General features: G+C 39.7%; 1 protein-coding gene across 2 annotated transcripts in view; it reads left to right on the forward strand.

Annotated features, from left to right (window-relative positions):
* Positions 1–22,619, forward strand: part of C2CD2 (C2 calcium dependent domain containing 2) — a 45,064-nt gene extending 22,445 nt beyond the window's left edge. The window contains exons 7-14 of one of the 2 annotated variants that reach the window (XM_067545203.1): positions 2,183–2,291; positions 5,386–5,447; positions 9,036–9,163; positions 9,646–9,817; positions 11,507–11,620; positions 13,156–13,283; positions 14,985–15,297; positions 21,112–22,619. In XM_067545203.1, coding sequence (XP_067401304.1) covers positions 2,183–2,291; positions 5,386–5,447; positions 9,036–9,163; positions 9,646–9,817; positions 11,507–11,620; positions 13,156–13,283; positions 14,985–15,297; positions 21,112–21,338 — 1,253 coding nt within the window. In that variant the 3' untranslated portion in view covers positions 21,339–22,619. The remainder of the gene's footprint in view (positions 1–2,182; positions 2,292–5,385; positions 5,448–9,035; positions 9,164–9,645; positions 9,818–11,506; positions 11,621–13,155; positions 13,284–14,984; positions 15,298–21,111) is intronic. The other variant, XM_067545204.1, reaches the window with a different exon arrangement.
* The last annotated feature ends 4,036 nt before the right edge of the window (positions 22,620–26,655 follow it).

Raw genomic sequence — 26,655 nt, forward strand, 5'->3', positions numbered from 1 at the left:
CTAGGGAACTTTTAGTGCATACCAGCGTCATCTGCCCAAACCAGTTAAGGTGCAACATGTTAGTCTGTTTTAGAAATCACACCCCCATAGAATGCGTTACCCCTCTGTGTATACAAACCCTTAGTTATGTCTGTGCGATATTGGGCGATATGGTGCTTGTGTAATGGATTTATAAAGGGTGGATGTATAAAGATTCGTCATCCTTGCCATCTCCTCTGCAGAACATCCGAGAAATGAAATGAACATGTAAAGCCATCTCAATTCGTTGATTGGTTTTGTATTTCTAAAAGCTGGTCATCTGGGTGTGTCTGAAAGGCGGGGTTCAAAAGCAGCCCTCCGAACACAGGTGTTATAATCCAACTCAAGATCTTTGCTGTTTGGTTGAATATTACTTGGTATGACACCAGTTTATCTGCACTTTGAGTAATTTGTTAACACTAGAACCCACCATGAGATGTTTATTCAGGCAGGGATACTTCATTGAAGAAAGACATGCTTTTCCCCCCCAAAAAAACAGTCATTGGTTTGGGGCAAATGGAGTGTGAAGCCAAACAGGAGGTCACTGCCTGCCCACTAAAACAAGTTGTGCTGCATGTGTCTGGGGAGTAGGTTTTCAACCTGTCTTTCAAGTGTCTAAGCTTCTTCGAGATCAAGCTTGCCTGTTTTATTGCTCCAGGGCAAGATACCACTTTTCAAAACTGTATGATCAGTGACCTTTGGGTGCCTTGTTTTTTGTGTGCCCAACTTGAGAAACTTCAAAGTGGTGCTTTTTAATGTAGACTTCTCCCCTCTCCCCCCCATAACGTGGGTGTTCAGAACTTTCTGAAAATCCTTAACATGCCTCACCCAGAATTGCTAGTTACTTTCCTTAGCAAACAAACAGATGCCCCTTTTGAAGTGCTTCAGGTTGGTCTCTGTGGCTTTTGTAGTGTAAATAGGCCAGAATTCAGCAGTCGTTAAACCTTGCGCTTGGGTTTGGCTTGCCGCTGTGGACAGGTTGAAACCAGAGCCCGGCCAGATTAAAGGATTTTTTTTTTCTTAAATGACTGTTACTGGATCATGTTAAAACATTTTAAAACAGTTTGTTTTTCCATTTGTAGGCAGGACTACGTTGACTCTAATCATGTTGGAGTTCTCTGTAGCATGATTGACTAACCTGCATAAATGGTTTCTTTGCTTGTTTTTTATGATATTTTAACCTGTCTATAATAGGGTTTTGCCATATTAATATGCCTGTTTGAGTTTGTATAGTTCTAACTGGTTAATAACCATTGTTTAAAATTACTTTGCTAGTAGGCTCTACATGTGTTTTGTATAGGGTTTTCTATGTGCATGGGCTTCAGGTAACACATCTTAGATTGATCTAATATAGCAAATTACAGATACAGAGATAATATAATATCTGAGAAGTGGATTCAGTGTACAATTTTGTCTGTTTCTGTGCACAAACTTCAGTGCAAATCTATGTATATTCTTGCCTATTCTCATTCTCCTTAGTGCCCCAAAGATGAAAAATAGTTACTTTTGGCATTGTAAAAGTGTGTGTGTGTTACAAGCTATAAATAACACCAACTGTTCCTGCTTGGAATAAGAGTAAATTTATTCACTTTTACCTTCAACTTTTCAATAGTCATTTCTGCATTAGTGGAGCAATGCTCTAGACTGGCATGATCTCTTTAAAAATAGCAATCTATAAATCTATTGCTCATTAACAATATTGTGGTCAATTATCTGTTAACACAAGAAATAGTAGTTCCTCAAGAAACAGCTAGGTAGACAGTCAGTAAGGACTTCAAATATGTATCTAATTTTTGTTTTAAGTGACTTGAAATCATTTAGTTGTTTACATAATTTCTCTTTGTAGCTATGTTTCCCATCTTTATTACCTCCTCTCTCCCTCCTCCTCTCCTCTCCCCCCCTCCCCCATCCGATTTTGTTACATCCACACTCATAGCTCCTTGTCTTTAAATTAAAGTGTAAAGTCTCTGGGGACATGGATTGTTTCTTAATTTGTTTTATGCAGCATGTAGGGCAACAGTGGGCCAGACTTGACTGGGCACTAATGTAACACAAATAATAAGGGGTAGTTAGACAAAAAGGTGTCCCCTATTTCTCTTGAGCGGGCACACTGATTGACAATTTGAAATCAACCGTTGGCTATTTGTTCCTTTTCCCATTACAGGCAGCATCAACCCAGTATGTATAACTCAGTTGAATGATCCTCTGCAGAAATTTTCCAGCTCTGGAGCCAGAAATGCTGCAAACCTCTCTTGGAAAGAGGAGTTCATCTTGTAAGTATCCACCAAGCTAACATTTTCTATTGAATGTTTCTACAGTCTCAATTTATATAAGATGTTGGGGGAGGAACTGTGTTTTATCATGTCCTATCAGTTGTCTCCGGTGATTGGACACTGGCAGGTCATAATTGTGGTCTTAAAGCAATTTTCTGGTACTGAGTTATGGCAAGTGTTGGCCTGGATTTCAGTCATTTTTACTTTTGATTGAGGATTGTTGGGTCTGGGATTGGAAAGTATAGATATGTGGTTTCTAGTAGAGATGTATGGGGCAAATATCTTAGTCAATAGTTATATTGTAAGTGCAGGACACAGTGGTATATATTGTGGAGTGGCAATGGAAAAAAGGATTACAGACAGTTTGGATAAAGCTGCTGTCTGACAGTACTGTGAAAGACACAACAGTTGCTTAGGTGATCACAACAGAGGGAATTTAAATGACAGTCTTAAAATTCTTTTCCTACCATCCCCTTTAATGGCAAAGCAGAAAATAACAGCCAGCTTCAGCGTTGTTTAGTAGAAAGCTACTGATATGCCCAGAGCCTTCTTACTTTGCTGGCTGAAAGGAAGAGAGAGAGCAGAAGCAGGTTGTCATGATGAGTGGGGAAAAGAAGTGCTGCTCTGTGTACTGTGCTTGTAGGTGCTTCTCTTCTCCCAGGGCGTTAAAGTAAAAGGTGCTGGTTCCCATTGGGATCTCCATCTCCCTTCCAGCCTATCAATAGCTTTCCTTCCCCAATCCATTTTTGGAACCTTCCTTCCTCCCTACTCATTTCCAAGAAGAGCGTTACTTGCTGTGTCACCAGCGTCCTCCTCACCACGGAGTCACTGTATGGCATCTGTTGTCCCTTTTGCCCTGCTAAAAGGGCAGAGAGGCAAGTTTTATGAAGACCTGATATAGAGGAGAGGATTAGATCAGAGCTACTGCTGGGACAGACAGCTGATTCACCACCTGCTTGAGGGTGGAGTGAACTGTTTGTATCTGTTCTTCAGTCATAGGGGGTGGCGAGCGCTGCAGTGCACAGTTCTGCAGAAGGGAAGCTTTCTCTCTTCTCCTTGTTCCCTGCACTGTGAGCGTAGGTGCATGCATAGCACAGGTGAGAGAGTTGGGAAGCAGCAACTGTGGATGGGTTGTGAAGGAATTGTACTCTGAGATGGTTTAGGATTTGGGGAATGCAGCTCCCCTGATTTGAATGTATGATAATCGCTCTTAATTTGACATAGCCAGGAAGAGAAGCTTGATAAATGTTTCTTAAAGCAACTCTGAAAATCTTGGTTTTTATCGTGCACTCAGACGGAAGCTGTGTCCAGTGCATGCTGCTGTATATTGTTCTGTTACATTTAGTGGGGAAAAAATAGCCTTGAAGCTGCCATCTTAAGACACCTAAATTCTAGTGACTTATTCTTTTCTGTACTCAGTCTCATCACTGAAATACCCATATTTCTCAAATCTATCTCTCATCTAAGACTGTGGCCTTCTTGTAAAGCCTCAGACCAGACAATCTGCCATGACAATGTGGTGCTTTGCCACCCCATTGCTGGGATTAGCATGACGCACTCGTTTGCATTAGTGGTAGAAATAAACCAGTTGTAAAGCATCTTTTATCTTGAAATATCTCAAAGTGCTTTACGAACTTCTTATACTGTATTTGTGAATGGCTTCAGCCATCTATTGGTGGAACAGAGTATCTGTTCAACATTGCACAGCAGCTGTTCCCCAGTGTTTTAGGACAAGAAGTGGAAAGGGTATTCTTCTGCAGCTAAAATTGCAGGAGGCATTCAGGTGAGCGGGATATGATTAATTTAACTGGAATTTGGTCATTACACCAGAATTGATGGTATGGTTTCCATGGTGATGGGTGCCTTACATGTGCCGAAGGTAGATAAGTTTGCAAAAGTCCTGAGAGATCTTTAACGATGATAAATAGTCAGGATTTGGTTGTACATCTTCCCTCACTTACAAAAAAAAGTCACTTTCAGGGCCACTGCCCCTACCAGCAGGCTGAGGCATTTGCTCAATGGGAAGAGTGTCACCTACTGAATTGCCAACATCACTCCACTTCCTGCTGCACCCTGCGTCTTCCTTGGGTGCTCCTGTAGCTCAGCACTGCTTAAGTCAAGAAAAGTCCCACCTGAATAGAAGCGTAGTGTAAAAACATGTTTTCAGTGTTAAAGTTTCCATTAAACAGTTGTGCTTATTGCAGAAGGAATAGAATAAAGTTTAGAGGGAATGTCACAATACACATCCATGTGCTTTAACAGCCCAGTCGATAGATTTGGTTTGGGGTATTTTTTTGTCTATTGCATAAAGCACCACGGGTTGTACCCAAAGCAGTTGTGTCTAATAATGATTCATGCTGGTCATGTCATGTAGCAACTGGTTCTTTACTCTCATTTTCTTAACAGTGTCCCTTCAGTCTAACTTTGTGTCAAAATAACATTGACCCTTCTCAGAGAGAATCTGGCAGGGGGAGAATCGCTAATGATTTTTAAATCGGAAAGTTTCAGTCAGTGATCCGATATCAATGCCAGAAAACTACTTAAATTTAATATTTACCTCTCTCATTAAAATAATCTTGCATTGGCAGATTTACTCTACTTTTAATAGACCGTTGGATCTATTCCATCTTCTTGACTTATGAATTTGGGAGATGATGTTGTCTCAGCTGTGCACAGAAGGAATTGTTTCTCAGTCTTTGAGTAGAGAACAGACAAGGGGAAGCTTCATCCTGAAAGGCAAAGTTTATAAGCAACTGAAAAAAGGCTCTCTAGTGATATATCCAAGTTCAGGCTCCACCCCCGCATTCCTTTTCCTTAAGTTAATTGAGTTCAAGAAGTGGCACATGTGTTTTTCTCTCTGGTGTTTGAAAGGTAGAGTGCTGTAAGTGCTGTTTGACACTTCCCACTGACTGGTCAATAAAACTGTACTGCATGGTGCAATATGGTAGTACAAGGTGTATGACCTAGTATAAGGTTGAAGCCTTGTGAAAAGGGTATTTTAAAATGAAGAACGGAGAAACACTGCAACAGTACAATAGAGAGTTTTCATTCCTTCTCCAGTTAAAGGCCTAACATCGTTTTATTTATTTCACAGTGAATTAAATGCCAAATCCAAAGAGTTACAACTGCAGATCTTGGAAGATGGGAAATTGGATAGTAAGTGCTGCAACTGAATTCTTTTGCATGGTCCCCTCGTGGGCATTACTGAGATCTTGAAATAAATCCTCTTTTCTTTACATAGTTGAATAAGATCCTATAAGAAGTTGTCCGGCCTCAGAAGTCTGTAGTCACTGTGGACCTGTTCTGCTGACTAACCCTGATAGCCAGATCAGGTACTCCTCAATAACTCCAGGAACAAAGACGCTAATAGTCGCTGGGGCAAGAGAGCCCTAGAAAGAAAGGCCAAGAGTTTTACAGGGTTACATTAAAAAAAATAAAATGGCCAACTCAAGAAGGATTTCAGAATTAAATATATGTTTATAATCCCAGTTCTGCTTTAGGGCTCAGATACTTAAATTAAAGATCAAAGGCTAGCTCCAGTGACAGTTTTTTGATGACATCCTACTACAAAGTGGGTATGGGTTTTTCACTGTTTCCTTCTGTCCCCAAACATAGACATGAGGGATGACGTTATGCAAATGCTTTTCCATATTCCTGGGTTTTGCTTTAATCTTTAACAAAGCCCTAAGGCAGGACTGAATATATGAACAAGACTTGAATCTGAGTGCTGTCTTGAGCTGGCTGGTGTTTTTTATGGTTTTGCCCTCTAATATTCTCTTTCCTAAGACCTTAGACTTACAATGTTTTATGTTCCTGAATGGGCTTATGAGATCCACTTACTATTTGGCTTGTCAGCAGAATAGAGTGCTGCACTTCTACAGAGTGCAAAAACTTGACAGCTTACCATAGCCCAGAAATAAATTGTTGTGACAATTGTGTCTGGAACTGCTTACCAACTCTGAATAGTTTTTGTATTTATAAAACATCAAATATACCTTCTTGTGCCAGAGGAAGGAAAAATACATCCATTGCTGCTGAGTGGATGGAAGGAAAGAAATACTGAGTAATCCTGAATCTTCCCCTCCGCCCAAAACTGACTGTTTCCAAGCACAAAACTGATTAATCCCACTTACGTGTAATCAAACTTTGTCTATAAGGAATTGCACACTACTATGCTTGATTCTACCACCCCATCTTGGAGCTCCTTATCCCTACTTACAAGAAAGAGAGTTACTGTTCAATGGAAAGGTCTATTTGGTCAGGAGAGGAGCAGGCATATTTATCTTTCTTCTTGGATTGCTGGTGAGGAGGTGGAGTAGGCAGGCTTTAAGATTGAAGGGGATGTTCACTTTCACAACTTTGTTTACAACAGCCATGATACCTTGTACCAAATTATTGTTTTACTTGTAAGTTTATAAAGTGATGGCACTATAATTCTTAAACTTCTAATAGATTCTTCTAAACGCAAGCCACCTTCCTCTTCTGCTACTGTGGCCGAGCACTGGACCAAGAATTCTCAGTGCAGGTGCTCTTAGTACACCCCAATCCTCTTTCATCGTCAATAGAAATGTAATGCCATTCCAGCTGAATTTACTTTGAGCATTGTTTCTCTACTCTAGGGCTTCACTTTTGCTAGAAACTCTACATTTTGTGTTACCCCTCTTGGGTCAGTTTGCTAATATGTCAGGATTATTCTGTAAAAATGGAAGCATCCTTTCGAAGTCTTATTAACTATTCTCTTCTATTTCAGTATTGTCAAATTTAGTTACATTTAGATTAATAATGATTCAAAACAAAGTTACAGAGTACTGCATTGAACTTTCCACACCCCACCAAGTAAAGATTACACTCCTTTTCTCCGGCCTTCTGCCTCCTACCTATTAATTAAGCCCTTATCCAATATAACAACTTATGTAAGCCATGCTTAATAACTTGTTATCAAAACCATATTTAGAGTGCTACATTAGTCACATGGAATGTGTTTTTAAATTCAAGGTGTGTAAAAAGGAATTACAAAACTATCAGAAAACCATGCAGGGGTGGGTGAGTTTCATGTTTTATTACACTTTTGGTAATTGGAGTTGTTTTTAAAAACTGTTGGGCCACAGATCAAGTGGACATAAGCCAGTTTTGGGGGAGAAATGATTGTGAAGAGAGAGGGGAGAAACATACATAAAGTAACTTTTTTCTCGGCATACAAATGTGAGAGGGAAAATATACATTTTTGACAAAATGACTATACAGAAATTTGGAGAAGAGGAAAACCTTACACAAATGAAATGGCCAAAAAAAAAAAAAATTTGTTTCACACAGCTCTAATGTAGAGCTATATCCTAGTAACACTCCACAGTAGGGGGGCAATTTCTAATTCTGGAAGCAAAGTATGTATTATCACTTACCTACAAAAAATCTGTCCTGCCCATGTGTCTCTAATAATAATAGTCTTTCAAGATGTGTCAACTACTACACATACCATACAGTATTAACAGCACATTTTTATTCCTTTGTTTTGCTTAAAAAGGGTCTAACAATAAATAACTACACAATGATCATTAGAAAAAGCTAATAGACTTAAAATTTCTGAAAAAGTAATGTTTAGTTGGATATGTGGTTGGTGGTGTGTTTGTTTATTTGCTTGTTTGTTAAACCTTAGTAAGAGGAATATGGGAAATGATGGCAGGAGTCTAACTTTAATTACGTCCATCTATCTCTAGAGTTTTATATTGTTGCCTGTCACCATAGCATCTGAGTGCCTTCCATGTAAAATGGATAGCAACACTGAAGGATAATGGCTCTCCCTATTCAGGGTAAAAATTCTGCTTGGGATAGAGTTTGTTTTATTTATTTTAGATTTACATTTTCTTTTTTTTCCTCCCCCACCCCACGGCTTGGTAGGGGTTTATTGGATGGGAGGGGTGTCAGTGTCATCCGTGCCTTTTATTGTAGTCTAATCTAAAAAGGCCTTTCTATGTCAGTTGAAGAAGCTAACCTGTAGCACAACAGTAAGGAGAATGTCAAATGCTTGCCTTTCTGAAATGTGGAGGTCCTGACTTCTTCATACTTAATGGAGTGAAATCCTGACTCAATTGAAGTCCGTGGCAAAACTCCCATTGACTTGAAAGGGGCCAGGATTTTGCCCATGGACCTGCGTAACAAAGTTTTAGCATTATGTTAATTTTGTTAACAGTAATGTTCCACTGCAAGATAACTATATGATATCTAATAGAGAGAGAGAATCTAAACTTGCACTGTCAGATCCACATAAGGAAGTACTCTTAGTTAGCTATTCCAGTCTAACATGAATCCAGGGAGCACCCTGTATAAAATACAAGACAAGGGCAATTGAGGAGAAGATGAAAGAATTCAGGTGGACTGTCTTTTGTACAATCTCTCATCAATGTTCAGAATCTCTAGAGATTTTATTTTCTCCAAGTATCTTGGCTGCAGAGGAAAAATGATTACCACTTTGTCATTATTTTAAACTATTAATGATTCAACATCTGCCTTCTTTTCTGTCAAGTGTTATAACTATTCTAAAAACCTTGCCTGCAAGAACTGCAGATCCTTCTTTTAAAATTTCCTCTGCAAATGATCTTGTCTCTTTATAAAGTAAATACCTTATTGTGCTGTACAGATAATTCCTTGCAATGTCCTCTGCTTTCTTCCTATCTACCTTTTCAAAATAACTTCAAAGATATTGAGAGCTCAGACATGACCTTACTGTGTCACTACCATTTATTTTAGGTTCTTTTTCAGCCTGGGCAACTGTACCTTTAGACTTGTTCAAGAAACAGCCTTCTGGACAACAAAGCTTTGCACTGAACAGCAGGCCCAGCTGCCATAGCCCTGTGTTAGGATCTGTCACTGCAGAGGTATCACATTCTTACGTTAATGGTTGTCTTTGACTATCTGATTGTACACTTCAGAACACAGGCCCAATACACCATGGCCCTGCATGTTTTGTGACCATTCACAGAAGTATAAACTGGGTGTTGTGCTACTAAATCAAAACGGCAGTGTTGTGAACTCCCTTTGTACTTGTGTAAGTGACTGTATAAGGTGAATCATCCCCTACCTAAAGCAAAAGCTGGGACTGTTATGGATAAAGCTTTAAGGAATAATTTGGGTCTTTTGAGCACTTGTCTACACGAATGTTTAGTTCAGTTGGGGTGTCAGTCTGCCCCACACTACCCTGTCGCATGCTTAAAGGTCTGTGGGTACCTTGCTAACATGCTCTAACAGTTTGATAGTGCACTTTGATCTAGTCCACTTTACAATTCCAGCTGCTGTTTCATAGTGTGCCTGTTTCCTTTAAGGTGTAGTTATTTTTAATTACTAATTTTTCTCTTTCTAGTTCTCTTACGTAGAACCTAATGAGTCAAAATCCTGGCAAGTTCCTGCTCAACTTCCTACCACAAAGATAGAAAAGGATCGAACTGTGATGCCTTGTGGTACTGTGGTCACTACTGTCACTGCTGTGAAAACCAAACCGCGACTAGAAGGGAAACATTCTGCACTGAGCCCAGGTGAAGACATCAGTGAAACTTTAAAACGCAAATCCAAGATTGTTAGTTTTTTGCTGGTTTTCAGTAGTATAGCACCTCTGGAGGACAGGGAAAGAAAAAGGAATATTGTCTAGATCTGTTTGGTTGGTTTGGTTTGGTCTTTGATGGGTAGGGTGTGGGGGGAGTCTTGGTTACTTTGAATAAAATATTCCTTTTGCATGGAGTCAAGTCCTGCCTCATTGAAGTCAATGGAAGTGTTGCCGATGACTTCAGTGGGAGCAGAATCTGCCTCCTGGTACCTTCGGTGAGAAATGATCATGATTTCCTTTGCTTGGTACAGTGAATGTTAGGTGTCTCTCTTTGTTGAGGTGGCTGGGCTGGGGGGCGTTGTGTGTTTTTAGTATTCTTTTTGAAAACCCAAATCACTAAGTGGGGGGTACAGTAGATAGCACAATGCTGCTATTGATATATAAATCCATTGAATTTGTGGTGTTTCTTACACCCTTGACAGACTGCCCCTGCAAAAAGTGGCACATATGACCCTCTAAAAACATGCAACAAACTGCTAATGTAGGCGTTCCTATTAAATTTCAGATCAGCGCTTTGCCAAACACACAGTACTGAAACATGTTTATACTGAGAGCTTAAATAAGTTTATTTAACAAAGCAAAGCGACTGAAGTAGTAGCAAGTAGAAGTATTGGAAATAAATGGTTACATATAAAGTAAAATCATAACTCTCGTTCTGGAGTCTGGACTTATTGAACGAGATGCTCTTGCATCTAAAGTATTGCTCACCCAAAATCCCTGCAGCGCTTTACAGCCAGACACACTCTGACTCTTCTTTCATGAGACATACATGCTGTCACTTTGCCTCCTCGGTGAAGGATTTGATGGCCAGAAGGCTCCCAACTCTTGATGGAGACCCCACATGCCACCCTTTGATGAAACTAATATGCAGATACCCAACCCAGGGATCCCTGTTATACCGTATGCACTCTCTATGCGCTCTGCCAGTTGGTATCAAGAGGTCCCTGGGTCACTGACCCTGGTTGTCATTGCTCTTAAGCAGTCAGTAATGTCTGCACGTTATAATATTAGACTTTTTGGCTCAGATCACAATGGAAATGAGTTTGGCTTCTGGTGGATGCTTTTCCACACTACAACACTACCACACAACTTGGTGAGACTGCCAGAGTCTGTGCTTATTACAGACCTGGCTGGGTCTTTCTAATCCTGTTCACTACAACTAGCTCTACAGTAGATTGGCAGCATTATGTGAGGAAGCTTGCATAGTGCCCATTCAAACTGTGCCTTACTGTAACCAGTGTTGCTAGCCCTTCTGTGACAGGTACTAAGTCAAAACCCTCTTAAAATTGCGTGTGCATGTGTAAATGTGGATATGAGTTAGTCATCGAAAAGTCTATTGTGCAAACTTTTTCTCGTTTTATTTAAGTGGCTCTTTTGTATGGAATGTTTTAAAATCAAAATTACAAACAGGAAAATGAGCTCATTTTAAGACTGAAGGTTTGGCATCTACCAGTGACAGAACTTTTGCTTTGAATTATACTAGATAGGCTTTTTCCAAATGCTAATTTGCATCAGTAAAAACACTTTTCCAGATGCCCGTTATTTTTGTTATACACATTTCTAAATATTATCGCCAAAGTTATCTTGGTGAGAGAGAATAAATGAGAAACTTGCTTCTCAGATTCTCCTGTGAAAACTCCTGCTAAAGTGAAGGTGATTGAAAAGGATTTCTCAGTTCAAGCAATCCATTGTCAAGGTGCTCCTGTCAGCAAAGTGTTATCTTCTTCGGATACAGGTAAGAGACCTCCAAATCTTGTAATCTAGCTCCCTTTTTCTCTGCTATGCAATAGATTATCCTAAAACATTGAATTAACAGCAGGACCCACACATTACTGCCTTCTGGCAGATATAGCATTTATGTTAGGCAATATTACAGTCAGTATAAAATATTGGGTTGCAGTTAAAGTCTTCATGAAACTAATTCCTAACCTCCTGAAAATCTGTCAGGGAACTATGCTGTTAGGAGAGAAGGGAGGCCAATGGATCAGCAGCCAGGTTGACTCCTCTTCCTTGTCAATTGAGGATTTTTTTCATACACATCCCTGAGTTCCATGGGATTAGGAAGGTGCAATGTCTTCCTCATCCACAACCTTTAAACTACTTCCACCAGAGGGTACAATGCACAAAAGCCACTGTGAGTTGGGCCACTGCTGAGTCCTCCTGTCAGAGGCGGTGCTCTCTCCCTTGTGTCTAAATGGATGGAAGTGTAAGAGAGCATATGGAAGTCAGAAGCATGGATTCTCTTCTAGCTCTGCCACTGACTCACTTTTTGATGTTAAGCAACTCATATCCTTGCTGTGCCTGCTTCTCTATTTCTTGTAAATCACTCAGTAGATAGAAGGCGAAGTGTGTTTGAAGTATTAGGTGGTGGTGATGGTGATAGAACCCTTTCTCTTGGGTTCATTTTTGGCATGTGGTTATGTATGCTTTTTAATGTATTTAAATATAGACCCAAACCCTTAAAGCGTATATCAGTGCAGACACTTTTTTTCCTCCATAATTTGAATCTTCCATGACCTTATTTGAATGGTCTTGTGGATGTCTTCCTGCAATTTGAAAATAGTTAAAAAGCACTTTAAAAAAAAAAAAAAAATCTATTCCCTTATCCACTCTCCTTATGCTCTTCATTCCTTGTGTCACAGTGAACATCACTCCCTTCTTGGAACTACGGTATCATGGAAATTAGCAATTTTAGAGACTGGTTATGTCATCCAGTGTAGCTTTAAATGGCACGTGCAATGGAGTTTACTGCTGCTTTGGGGTAGAGATTGGAGCACACAGCACACTCTCTGGAGCCAAGCCACACAATTCCTGAAACAGTCAGAGGGTTTGCTGGAAGATGAACATCTGCTGGCCCCAGGAGAAAGATCCATGGGAGGTTGTTGCACATCAATGCAAGCACTGGAGTTGATGCAGATTACTTAATTTTTTGTTTGTTTGTTTTGGCATAGGCCTCTTTAAGGCCTATTTATTTACTTCATTTATAACATCCCCAAAGAGACTGTGAAGCTTCATATACAATCTCTGAAGAGGGAATGATGTACATATTCCAGGATACAAAGGAAGGATGTGGGAATGCAATAGAAACTAATAGCAAAATGATTGTTTGGCTTATATTTGGTTCAGGTGGTGTTTAGTTACATAATTTCTGTTGATCTCTGTATTTTTGTGTTTAAAATTCAAACTAACATCTTCCTCTTCCTGTTCTTCTGCTTTTGCTCTGCACTTAAACCCTTGCCTACATTTTATCTTAAAGCACTTTCTTTTCAGAGCTGCTGGTGTTGAATGGCACCGATCCAGTTGCTGAAGCCGCCATTCGACAATTAAGTGAGTCTGCCCAGCAGAAGCTGAAATCTCCGAGAAAGAAAAGCACCATTATCATATCAGGGGTGTCCAAGGTAGAGTTCCAAATCACTCTTGTATTTAATGCCAGACACAGAAGAGATTGTTCAGTTTGCTGGGTCTGATACTTGAATATGCACTGTGTTCTCTTTGCATTCTACAGATTTTGCAGAAACGGGGTTTTACATTCTTGTGGCTTCAGTGCTTAAGTGTCGCATGTTAAGCCTAAAACCAGAGTGTTAATCAGACACATTTTAGCCAGATGACTATCTCTACTAGATAGAGGCCATTATCTTGGGGACGGGGCTCTGTTCAGGGGTTGGGAGGACCTGTCCAGGCTCAACAGCCTGGTGAGAACTGCAGCTGCAAGGCAAGGAGATGGTGTTGGAATTCCTACCAGGGTACAGTCCCTGGACTCTTGCAAACTGACCTCCCTGTAAGAGGCACTTGATTTTTTAAATGATCCAGTACACTCTTGGGCTACTAGCAAAGAGAAGAAGTTTTTCTCTCTCATCAGAGGAGTGAAGTTCTGGAACAGCCTTCCAGGAAGAGCAGTGGGGGCAAAAAACCTACCTGGCTTCAAAATGGAGCTTTGATAAATGTATGGAGGGGATGGTAGGATGAGACAGCCTAGTTTGGCAATTGACTGATCTTTGACTACTGATGATAGATATGCCAATGGCCTGTGATGGGACGTTTGATGGGGTGGGTTCTGAGGTATTACAGAGAATTCTTTCTTGGGTGTCTGGCTGGTGAGTCTTGCCCACATTCTCAGGGTTTAACTGATCGCCATATTTGGGGTTGGGAAGGAATTTTCCCCCAGGGCAGATTGGCAAAAGCTCTGGGGGTTTTTCACCTTCCTCTGTAGCATGGGGACAGCTCACGGGCTGGTGGATTCTTTGTACCTTGAAGTCTTTAAACCATGATTTGAGGACTTCAATAACTCAGTCTTAGGTTAGGGGTCTATTACAGGAGTGGGTGGGTGAGGTTCTGTGGCCTGCATTGTGGAGGAGGTCAGACTAGATGATCATATTGGTCTCTTCTGACCTTAGAGTCTTTGAGTCTATGCTCACATTGCCTTCTGGCTGCTCTACCCCAACCCCCTACTGAATAGCTCCAGTGCCTCTGCTGTTTTTCATTTTTCCAAGCTACAGTGCAGTGAAATCTACTGCAGTTTTTTGTCATTTTTCACAGCTACCTGAAGGGTTCTGAGGCGAAACAGTGCAAGCTGACATGGTCCTTGTCTGTCTGCACTGTCCTGTGTTGCAGTGAAAGGTGGGAGGAGGAGAAGCAGCAGCAGCCTTGAAACTGGCTACAAAGTGGGGAAGATGGCACTGCTTAGACTTGCAGTCAGCTGACTTTCATAAAGGTTCCTTTGCCACCATACGATCTTAAAACCCTTTTTTAACCAAAGCTTAGATTTCTCTGGAAGTTGATACCTTTTTAGATCCTTCCACACATACATTTACTTGCAAAGGAAAGTCTTCCACTGACCAGTAGTGACTGGTGGAGTCACTGGAGTGGATTCTTTTTTTTAATCAAGCCAGCTGCACTGTTGTTTTCTTAAAGCCGAAGTTAATTTGCTCTGTGCTCGGCTAAGAAAAGGAGCAAAGAGAATGCACTATACTATGGATTTCTGGCAGTATCTGGGCAAGTCCAAACAGAGTGCAAAGAATGAATAAAGCCTCTAGGGTGGAGATTGATTTGTCCAGCAAATAGTCAGTGTCTGGTTTTTTTTTTCTTTTTCACTGTGGCAGACCTCCTTATCTCAGGACAGTGAAGCTGCGCTGATGATGGACTATGCAGCAGCCATGGATGGCTCATGTAAAGAGGAAGGCCCTTGCATTGTGGAGGCTTCTACCACAGAAGTCCCCTCCAGTAAAAAACTACCACTGGCTGCTTCCCGAACACTGCCTGCCATTGACCCACAGGAAAATAGCCCAAATGCGTGGGGTTTGGATGACAGCAGCCAGCGATGGAACAGCAATGCACTCTTAGACCAGAACTGTGAAGACATGTCCGGGAGTTCATTAAGTGTCTCGGAATCTGGGACTGTGAAAAAATCTAAAGGTATATGAGCTCTATTGACACTTACCTATATTGTATCAAAGTGATTCCTATAGCTGAGCCTCAGTGTCTTTTCAAGCAGTGCTATCGGGTAATTCTTTTCCGTTCTTACCTTTTTTTTTTTTTTTTTCCCTTCTTCTTCTTCTTCTGCCATTTCCAATTGGATTCGGTGCTTGTGAAAAATGCCAGACTAAATAGCCCTGACAATTGAAATCCTCTAGCTAACCACAAAAAATAGAGTACAGGCTTCCCCACGCTGCGCCACTCTGTCATGATACGGAAGGAATTGTTCCGGGAGTGAAAGGGTAAATCACAACAAATCCATTCTTTCGTCTGGCTTCTCTGAGGAGATCAGTGACCAAACTGCCAATTCGCTGATGCAAATTCTTTCTGGTAAATTAAGATTAAGAGTAGTGGGGGCCCAAATAAAGTGAGAAAAGAATACAAATCCAGAATCCACTCCACCATCGTCTCTGCGCACAACTGCCCTTTTTTTCCCTCCTCCACCCTGCACCATCCCCACAAAAGGATATTTGTGTCCCTGACTAACTTTTTTTACTCTGTGCACATTAAACTACCCATTGAACAGTTTATCGCTCTCCCCTCTTGCCTTTTTCAATAATACAAGTATTTACAAAAGAGAATGAAACAGGGGACATGATTTGTCTTCTTTAAATAAGGGATAAATTGTTTCCTTTTCATAACTGATACTTGCCTGAGTGTGTGTGCAGGCTGCATGTGACCTGAGCATGTCTTCTGCCTTGTGGCTCATTAGATTTTCTTCCCTTAAACTAACCTTGGAGATGAATTTGAGTATCTCTTCTTCTGTTCTGGGGGGTGGGATTTTTGAACCTGAAGGAGACCAGCTGGAAGGCACATTCTGTTCAATGGACTCCCCTCCCCCCACTTACTTACCTAGTTACTAGTTGAGAGAGGCAAGTCTAAGGGCCTCTGTCTAGTAGCTGCCAAATATTTTATGCATCCCACCCCCCTCAAGCCCTCTCCTTATGGGGTTTTTTTTTGTATGGCCTTTATGAATAGTACTGAAAACTCCGCCCCCAAATCTTGATCTCTTCCTGGTTTTAAGTTCATAGTCTCTGCTGTAAAATATACCATGGATCTTTACATGCTGAGGGTTTCTCACATTCTGTCATGATTTTCCCATCTTGTCTTTCCGGGCAATCGCTTGTTGTTAGCACCTTACCTGAAGCTGTCAAGGTGAATAAGCAGTTTGGCAAATGTGTCCATAAACTGTCCATTAAGAAGTGCCTTATAGACAGCGGGCTTTGCCTGTGCTTAACCGTCCCACATTTTGAGACCTGAAAATTAGGAAATCACATGTGATTCCAGGTGCACTGTCACTAAGCCTCTGGACTCGTTTAAAAATTTACCTTCAGAAAACAAACAAGCAGTCTTGTATTTGAGTAGCTGTTTGGGTGGAGTTGTTTTTAAAAACGCAGTTACATTAAATACATACTCTTTTTTTCCTTCTCTGTCCAATCTGACTGCTCAGACTTTATGGCTGCTCTCTTTTCTAGTTTTAAAATAATTGTGTTCACCATCTCCTAACTCTTAAGTAAAAGCGTTCTGAGTTCATGATGCAATACTAGAGTGCAAAAAACACAATACATCAAGTACCACGTTCTTACACATTGTGCGGATTTTTGTGTTATATAAATAGCACAAAGATGTTCTACGCGAAAGTCAGTCAGAGAAAAGAAATTTGCAGTCTGACTGTGGGGCTCCTTTAGGTTGTGCTCTCTTGACAGCATGATGGCTTTTGTGAAGTAAGATAGGAATATTTCCTCCTTCCCTCATCTGCCCAACCCTCCCCTCTCCCCTCCCCTCCCCAGTTATGCTAGTACAAAATGTTTCTGTTGTTTAAAAGCTCACATCTGCATTCATTTTGCAGGGAAACCATTTGCCAAATGTTCTACTTAACAAAAAATCCTTCAAGTACTATGTTAATGGTTCAATATTTGTACTGTCTTTCATTATTATTTTTGCTCTTGTATATGCTGGTTTTTTTTTAACCTCTTATTACCTTTCTGACTTCATCTTTCTCACCCATGTCCTTTGTAAACTTAAGAGGACTACTATGCCAACCAGAATTAATTGCCTACACAGTAAGTTATTTTTGTCTTACTTTCATTAAAGAAAATGTAGCATTACTGTGAGACACTTATTATAAAAGTGAAGCAAAACTTTAGTTTGTTTTCTCACCTGTTATCTTCTTCCCTGTGTCAGTTTAGGGTTTTTTCCCCTCTTTCCACAATACCTTCTTGTGTTTATGTAGAGAGTTCTTAGCAGCTTAGTCTGCAGTAGCAAGTCATTCTAGTTGTATATGTGTCATCTATTCAAATAATTAATTTGGGGGGTGGGAGGGGAAGATTCCCCTCTCTGTCCAGATTATCAGATTGAAGATAACAGATTGGGGAGATTTGGATAATTACTGCAATTTTCCTGTTATCTCTCTGTATTTCAGTGGCACTCATCCTTGTAGTATCTAGGAGTTAATCAAAGACCTGCACATATAAACTAGAGATGATCACATAACCATACATGAATGTGCGTGTGTGTGTGTGAGACAAATTGTTTATGGGTTTCTAACAGTTTCCTAACAACTCTCAATTATTTGAGCTAAAATGTCTTTTATTTTTAAAATATTGCAGTATCATTTCAAAAACCATACTGTTTATTACTTAGTGCACATTCATTTGCTTTTATGGAGTCAACCAAACAAATTAAGACTTGATTGTGACTTTAACTCCTTCAGAGTGCTTGCTAAGAATTCTACATGCCCTACTCCCTTTCTTTTGCCAAAAGTAAGAAAAGTATTGTATGAAAATACAAGTTGCTTTTTTAGTTGCTTTCACCTGCCTCCAGTCACTTGTCTTCCCATCTTACTGCCCAGCTAAACTGACTGTTTCACTAGCATCACGTCCTGAAAGAAAGATACTCCTGCTTCCAGAAGTATAGATTGAACAATAATGTATAAGCAGTACCAGAGTGAAAACAGAGGCTTTTATTAAATAACTATATTGCACTTCCTGGATGAAAGCTACTTTTGTGGAATAGAGAAGACTGGGAGAAAGAGGGGTTATAGTCCAAAGCCATGAATAGTATGAAGACATGGGATATGAAGTTCGTTAATTAAACAAAAATGTACTAAATACAATTATTCAATGATGAATTCAATATTGTTGTACAGGACAACTAATCTGGTATTAACTGTAAGGATATTGCACTGAATTTCATTGGGGCTATTTTTTAATAATTATGTATTTGACAGGAAACTTCCTTGACAATAATGGTAGCCGTATCCAACTTCCAGTACAGTGTCATATAAAAAGTTTCCCCATGTGCCTTGGTTTCTATATTCATAGGTAATGACAGCAAAGCAAAATAAATGGCATCAAGATGGTGATGGGTGCCAATACATGAACCTAGTTAGATGTGACAGTGGTGTGGATACAAGCAATTGTGACTTCACAGCACTGGAAAGTTAGTAGTGGAAACCACATTTTGTTCTCTTGTATTAGTTTGAGCTCCCTGGAGGAAGATCATGAGTATTTGATACTCAGTCTTGGGGTACTACAATGCACTCCCCCCAAGTTCTTCACTTTAACTGCCAGTTTCCAATCTGCATGAAAATCCTGTATAGGAGGAGAAGAAAATGCCAACACCCAACTGTGTGCAAAATAAAGTTGTCATTTTAAATATATATTGCTAACCCATCCCTTTAATACCAGTGTGGGCTGCCCTCTCTTCTTAACTTAGGGTTTTGTATCAGACACTGACTAATTCCATGCTGCTGCCTTACAGTTGAGGCTGTGTGCACACACAAAACAAGATCACTTACAGAAGAGAGAATTCTTGCAAATGGGGGACTACTGGCTCTCCCAAGCAATCCATTTTCTCACAGAAAGAAAAGGTTACTGATGACGTACGTTACATATCCAAGTTTATTGAGGAGGAGGCTGGCTGTAGTTCACATGACCACAAAGAACGTGTGACACAGATGCCAGGGAAAGAGTAAAGTAATAATAATAGCAGTCTAAACTGCTTTACTTTTCATGAATTAATCATGATTGTATTATTAAAAGTAACTTTTCATGTAATTGGAGTAGTAATTTATTATGTAACTACTTATGTCTGTTAATTTTAACAATGTTGCTTGACAAGACACTGGAGGGGGATTTTCAAGAATTGAGCTGTCAAACTCTAGCAGGTCTGTACTAAGAGTATTCAAACTGAGATTTTTTACTTATTACTAGTCCAGATTTGGGCTTTTTAAAAATGTTTTACAGAAACAGCAAATGGCACATCCTTGAAAGGAGGCTCCCTGCCAAATGAGAAGGCATAAAGCTTCTCAATGAAATTGTGGCAAGAATGTTTTTAACATGGGCAAAACCATGTGTTTTTCCCTAGCCTTTTTTTCTGAAACAGCTGAATCATTTCTGCTGACATTTTAAAAATGAAGAAGTTTAGCCAGAGGCAGACACCTGCCTGAATTTTTCCATGCCCAGTCAACTAAAATTAGGCAAAGTTATAAGCAACCGACAATAGGGCCTTATAATGGGAAGTGTTGGGCAACCTTAAGTGTAGGTGGCACTACCAGCTCTGCCTCTAATGCACATTGTATGGCCTGTTCAGGTACATGGCATGTATTGCTCTTCATAAATTAGCATTTACAGATGCCAACAGGATGCTGAACTTGGAATTAAAATGCCAACTTCATCTTGTGCATAAACTAGCTGTACACTTTTCAGATTCCTTGATTTTCAGCAGTAATCCGTGTAATGCAATAAATACCTGGGGAGAGGAGGGTGGGTGGGTGGGTGTGTGTGTGTTTCTGAACATATCCCATTCATTGCATATCTCTTCCCCATACCACATGCTGTGCTTTCTAATGTATTAGAAGGATTAAATCAATCTGACTGCTCCGCATGTATACAAGTTATCATGGTCTTTGAGAACAACTGAAACTAACCAAATGTAAGGAAAGAGACGTCTACAGTACTTGTGGATTGGCCCTGAAAAGTTGGAGAATTCAAAGGATTTCTAATATTAACAAGTCTTATCTGAACCTTGTTCTACAATAGCATGTCTGTCCTTTTCAACCACATTGTCTTCAAGAACTGAAGGAAAACTGACATTCTCTTTAGTGCTCCTCTTAATAATAATAGTGAACTCCTACATCGCTTTTGTTGCAGATAATCTTTTCTTCTTTGACTTTTCTATTACCGATAAGTGTATGTGTAGATAGAGATCTATAATTACTGTAATTCTCATGAATCTGCATGATTAGGTTAGCATGAAAAGTGCTATTTCCATGAGGTCAAGCAAAAAAAAAAAAGATATTGATATATTACTTACTCATTTACTAACTTAAGAGGCTAGACTTTCCTAAGGTTGTTCCACTGTGGTGAGCGAGAAGGATATGTGTGCATGTTGCTGGAAATACAATAGCATACATGTAGATGCATTCTGAAATATGAGCATTAGTTGACATCACAGATCGTATACAGGCGAACTTAACTGTTGACTAACTCATTACAAAACAGAACTTTGATAGAACATTGATAGTGTCTAACCTAGAGAACTTCCTTAATATTCTTGCTCCAGTGCACATCATTCTTGTTTTCCTAGATTATCTTTCACACTGAATATTTAAGAGGATATAACTTCAAATTGGAAGCACACTAAAAATTATGAATTTTTTTAATAGAATATTAAAAACAAAATAAAATGGTGACCTCTAGGGGAAAACGTACTTTCATCTAAATTCTTCCCCCATCTCGTTCACTTCTGCAGGTGGAATTTTGAAAAAAAGCGCAAAACTATTTTTCCGTCGGCGGCATCATCAGAAAGATCCAGGAATGAGCCAGTCACACAATGACCTTGTTTACCTGCAGCAGCCAACATCTGATGAAACCCAAAGGAAGGGAGCAACGCTAACACGCATCCTTCACAAGAAAATTCTTTCTAAGAACAAAAACAAGAACAAGCTGAATGGCACTTCTGTGGAGCCATGTGTATAAAACCTAATGCTCTCTGAATGATACTTGCACATCAGTTGATCAGCTGTTTACAAAACAATACTAGAAGATGTAAAAACAGATTGTGACATGCATAAAATGATACTCACCAATGCAGTGGTTCAGGAATAAGGGGACAAAGCTTGGCTTTTATTTTTCCAGACCACTTTATATTTTTACAGCATTTAAGCAAGAAGGGTTCCCCCCTTCCCCCCCCCCCCCCAAACCCCTTAAATATAAATAGTGTTGATTGTATGACAACATGATTTCCCCTCCCAACCAAGTTGTCACTCTGCAGTCAATCCTGATTTAGAGAAGGTTTGATTCTACCATTTGTAGTGATAGGATTTTTATTTTTTATTTTATTTTATTTTTTTTATTTTATTTTATTTTATTTTTTTGGAGAAGGTGGGGTTGGACAGGTGTGATTGGGGAGGCTCACTTTTTTTCAAGTTTAGACTATTAAACTTAGTTTACATTTTATCTTCTAGCCAACATGACTTCTTGGTTTCCAGCTAGCTGACTGGACCACTGTAAAGAGGTGATATACACTGTGGTTTGTTCTTCTGTAATATGACACTGAATCGTAGCAATACAGATCTCAGCTTGGGTTTCTAGTCAGGCTGAAAGTGAAAGCAGAGAGACATTGATCTGGTTCCTGTTATAATTTGGAAACTGGTTTGTTTTTGGAAAAGGAAATTAAATGCTGATTAAGACAACTGCTGTAATAACTGCTAAATCAGTGTAGGTAGACATTTGCCTTCGATATTAGCCATAATACTTGATAATTATGCAAATACTTGTCCTAGAATATTTAATTGTGGATATATTATGCTAAAAACCCTTTTTTCTAAGTTTACTTTGTTCCCACTTGCAAACAAAGTATTTAAAAGTACTTACTTTTACCCCCACTATATAAGAGGCTCTAATTGCTAATGCAACAGGGGAACGCTACTCCCTTATCTGCAGTACTTGTTAGACAAGTACACTAGCAGTCATATCAAAAGCAAAGTTCGGAGCAATGAATGTTGTGTAGAGCATGTTTAACCCCACATAGATTTTTATTAGTCCATAATCTTATTTGCCAGTTACTAGTAGCCTGGAAAACACAATTTTTGAAAATGTTCTCTTTCTCCTTGTGCAGTTATAGGTTTACAGATTTTGTTGTATGGTGAGGGGGGTTTTTTTTTGTTTTGTTTGGGGTTTTTTTTCTTTCTGTGTTTTAAAAGATATTGTGGTTGGCTCCTTTCTTTAAAATCAGATAAAGAAAAATTGTAATTCTCACTTAACTGTCTAGGAAGTGGGGGATAAAACTTCAATATTCATAGGCGTGCACAGCACATTTCATTAGAGTGTGCACCCAGGGAATTTTCATCTTTATCAGGGGTGTCAAACTGAATTCCACCAGTGGGCCACATTTGAATTTCCCGCCGGCGGAATTCTCACCGCGTCCTACTGTCCGCCGCAAAATCTTGCGGCTTCTTTTTCAGCGGCAGCTCGCTGTGTCCGTCCGCCGAGAAATCGTATGCCCTCCACTCTTTCGGCGGCGGCTCTATCCTCCAGCAAGGAACGTAGCGAGATGGCGCCGCAGGACACATCAAAAAGGTACACAGGTGGAATAAAAAGGTTCGTGGGCCAAATCTGGCCCACGGGCCATATGTTTAACACCCTTTCTTTAGGGTGTGCCTGGCACACCCGACATACCCGTGCACACGCCTATGTCAGTATTTATATGCATTTCACAGGTTATGTATTTTTCATATATATGCCTGTTTACACATTCCTATACCATACATGAATTCTCTTTTGAGACCGTAGGACCCAATCCTGCTGTCTTTACCCAGGCAAAACTCATATTACACCAATATCACCACTGATCTAAACTGATGCAATTCCATTGAAGTCAACAGAGTCATGCCTGCTTCTGTCACTAGTGAATCTGGCCCAAAGACTTCAACAAGACATTTGACTGAGTATGGATGGCAGTATTGGGCCTTAGCCTTAAAGGCGAATTCTCCAAAAATAGAAATGGTTGAATAGGTAAAATAACAGCTTTCAATACTTTTAGTAGGCTCCAGATTCCTTAGCAAAGATGTATGAAAGGTATGAAATTGGGGCGAGGGTCTTTAGCAAAAATTAAACGTTCAAAGGAATGAACCACCAAATGCTTTTAACTGAGCCTCTAGTTCCAAATACATTTTATATGGCTTAGTAATAGCACTGTGGCAGTGCTTTGTTACTATTAACAAAAAATATGTGCTGTCACAACAGTCTTGCTGTATTGTTGTTATAAATACTTGAAGGCATTTTTAAACACTACTTTAAAAAAATTCTTTCTTTGTTGCAACTGCAGTTTTTTGTAATATAACTCTGCACTCGGCAGCTTTTGTATGCTTTAAAAAAAATCCCAAATCATTATTGCTATAGGGTTAGGTTAAAGTCCTACTTTAACACATTTGAGAATGTTTCTCCTTTTTACTAATTTGCAAAAAACAGAGGTTAAGATTCCATATCTACTTTATGACAACTGATGACATCAGCACTAAAAGGATATCCCTGCACTCCTTTGGTGCACACACAATTCCCCTTGACTTTGTGTTCTTTTCACATAACGGCAGGTAAAAGAGAGATCCCTGCCCTATTTAAAGTTTTATGTCTGGTCTACACTACCTAAATACCTAAAAATCCACACCCCTGAGTGACGTAGTTATACCAACCTACCCCTCCTCCCACCCCTCATGTAGACAGCACTATGTTGGCAAAAGAGCTTTCCCGCCAACATACCTACCATCTCTCGGGGAACTATGCCGATGGGAGAGCTCTCTCCCGTTGGTTTAGCGCGTCTTTATTGGTAGAGTTATAGTGGTAGAGCTCCATTGGTGCAATTGCCACAATGCAGCATTTTAAGTGTAGATTTGCCCTTAGTGATGCTGTTTGCTGAAAGGAGGAAAATCAAAACTAAACCCTGAATGCAGAAGTTGGGGCCTTTCTAAACTAAAGTTTTCCTAAGGTGCATAGATATCACCGCAGTGTACAAGAACCGAAGAACTTCAGGATTGGGCCCTGATGTGTGAAAGGGATCACTGATTGTAAAAAGGATATTTGACACTAAATAGTTAGTCTGTTAAATTACTGAATTGGGATTTTAGTGTACAAAACCTTGTATAGTTCATCTTTTAAATTGGTGTAAGGGATTAAATTCAGCTTGGCAGAATGCAAGCACAAGGCACTCTCCTCCACCAGTATACAAGTAAACCTTGATTTTTATGGAAATCTTGGGTGACTGCCAAAATTTAAGTTTTGGTAGTGGGGAACGAAGGTGGAAACTAGAGCAGCCAATTATCAAGATGAAGGGGGCACAGGTATTTGGGATAAAAGGGAGTCTTAATTTTAGTTAATAAATTAAAAACTTCACAACTGCCCCCCCACCCCATTGGCCTATTCAGATGGAAGATTTGTCATGTGCGGTTAATGCATTTTTCCACCTTCTAGAAATCACTGTAGGTAGTGTTGAGAACGTTAGTCATAGTCACTAGGTGTCAACCCAAACTGCCAGTTCAAATCCTCAGTATTGACAATCTCAAATGTTCTAAATCATGTCAGGCCTCCCAGAATTATCAGATTAAAAAAATATTTGAGGGGGGTTATGTGCCCTCTGGTTTCTGAGTCTTTAGGGTGAACTCAGTCATGTTTTCAAGCTTTCCTCTGCAACCATGAGGGCTAGAAACTTACTCTTATTTTATAAATGAAAGCTGAGATTCTTATGTAATCATTTGTTTCCAGGCACTGGAATGGTTTACTGTTAAAACAGCAAGAGCTAGCAACACTCAATCCTTCTAGGAATAGATGGGCACATACCAGTAGTTCATCTACAGCCTGCTCCCATTTCAGTGAATGTGCATTTTGCCAGAGTTCAATGCAAACAAGATTGGGCACTTAAAGTAATGAGATTAACACTGGGTCCAATCCTCTCAGGTGCTGAATGCCTCCTGCAAAGATCTGTGAAGTATATCAATGGCATTGAGGCAGCTCAGAACCTTGCAAGATCACATCCAGCATGGTTGCCTAACTTTGGAAGAGGGGAAGGAGTTGTAATACACACACACACACACACACACTCTTTTAATGCAAAAACAACGAGAGTTCTGAGGCACTTTAAAGAATAACAAATTTAATATTTGCAGACATAAGCTTTCGAGAGACTTCAGCTCTCTTCTTCAGATGCAGTAATCTCTTAATGATTTTAGTAATTCAGTATTTGAGAAAGTAATATCACACCATGCACCAAAACTTTTTCATTGTGTTATATATAGTTGTTTTTCCTCTTAATCATATTATTTCAAAGGTGTGTTATGGAAATAATTCATGAAATCTTTTCTTATTGTTGTTTTTAAAATTCTTATTTATTGGTGCATTCTGTAAGCCAAAGAAAGTATGCAGGGGTTGGTTTGTTTTTTCCCCCCATGTGTTTTCTCTTTGTTGTTTGGAAATTGCAGGGGGAAACAATGAAGCTAACTATACTTTGTGCATTTGACAGCACTTCACCTCCCCCTCCCCACCCTACCCTCACACCAAATAGTTCCTTTCATTTCTAGTGATCTCTTAGATGTTAGAGCAATAGTACTATGGGAGGGGGAAGGAAATTGCATAAATGTGACTTTTTTTTTTTGATTGCGTCTCATTGACTATAAAGCCAAAGGTTAAGTGCGAGCATGGTACCATAAAAAACCCAAATACACCGTAGCATTAGGATTAAATGACTGCAGGAAGTGAACAGAACCTATTAGTACAGTGCATATTACATGTAGCTGCCCTGCTGGAAAACCTATGATATAAAGAGCAGAAGAGTTGTTAATTAAACTGCTTTTAGCAACCAATGGCCTCACATTTACTCCTTGACATTCACATTGACTTCAATGGGACGATTCATGTGCTTAAAGTAAGGCATGTGCTTAAGTACCTTGCTGAATCAGGGCCTTAATGATAAGTAAACTCTGCTTACATTCAGTTAATCTTCCCACCATTCAATTAAGGGTGAGCAATGAATTACTCAGGACAGCTATGCTACTGTTGTGCAAGCTACAGCATGCTGCAAAAGTAACCGGGATGTATGGAACTGGTTATCTTGCCACTCTTGTTGTTTTAACAACCTTGTATAAAAAGTGTAGCTGTGTTTACCAAGGGTGTAATATGCTCTCATATTCCAAACAGGGTGAAACATTTACACTTAGCACTCAGCTGTGTTAACTTTTTTTAAATTTATACACTAAAATAACTTGGTGCAATTAAGAGAACTGTGCTGTACAGATTTATTAGACTA

This window comes from Emydura macquarii, unplaced genomic scaffold (assembly GCF_026122565.2).
Source record: "Emydura macquarii macquarii isolate MOO-44397 ecotype Brisbane River unplaced genomic scaffold, CSIRO-AGI_Emac_v2 contig_1043, whole genome shotgun sequence".
Classification (NCBI taxonomy): Eukaryota; Metazoa; Chordata; order Testudines; family Chelidae; genus Emydura; species Emydura macquarii.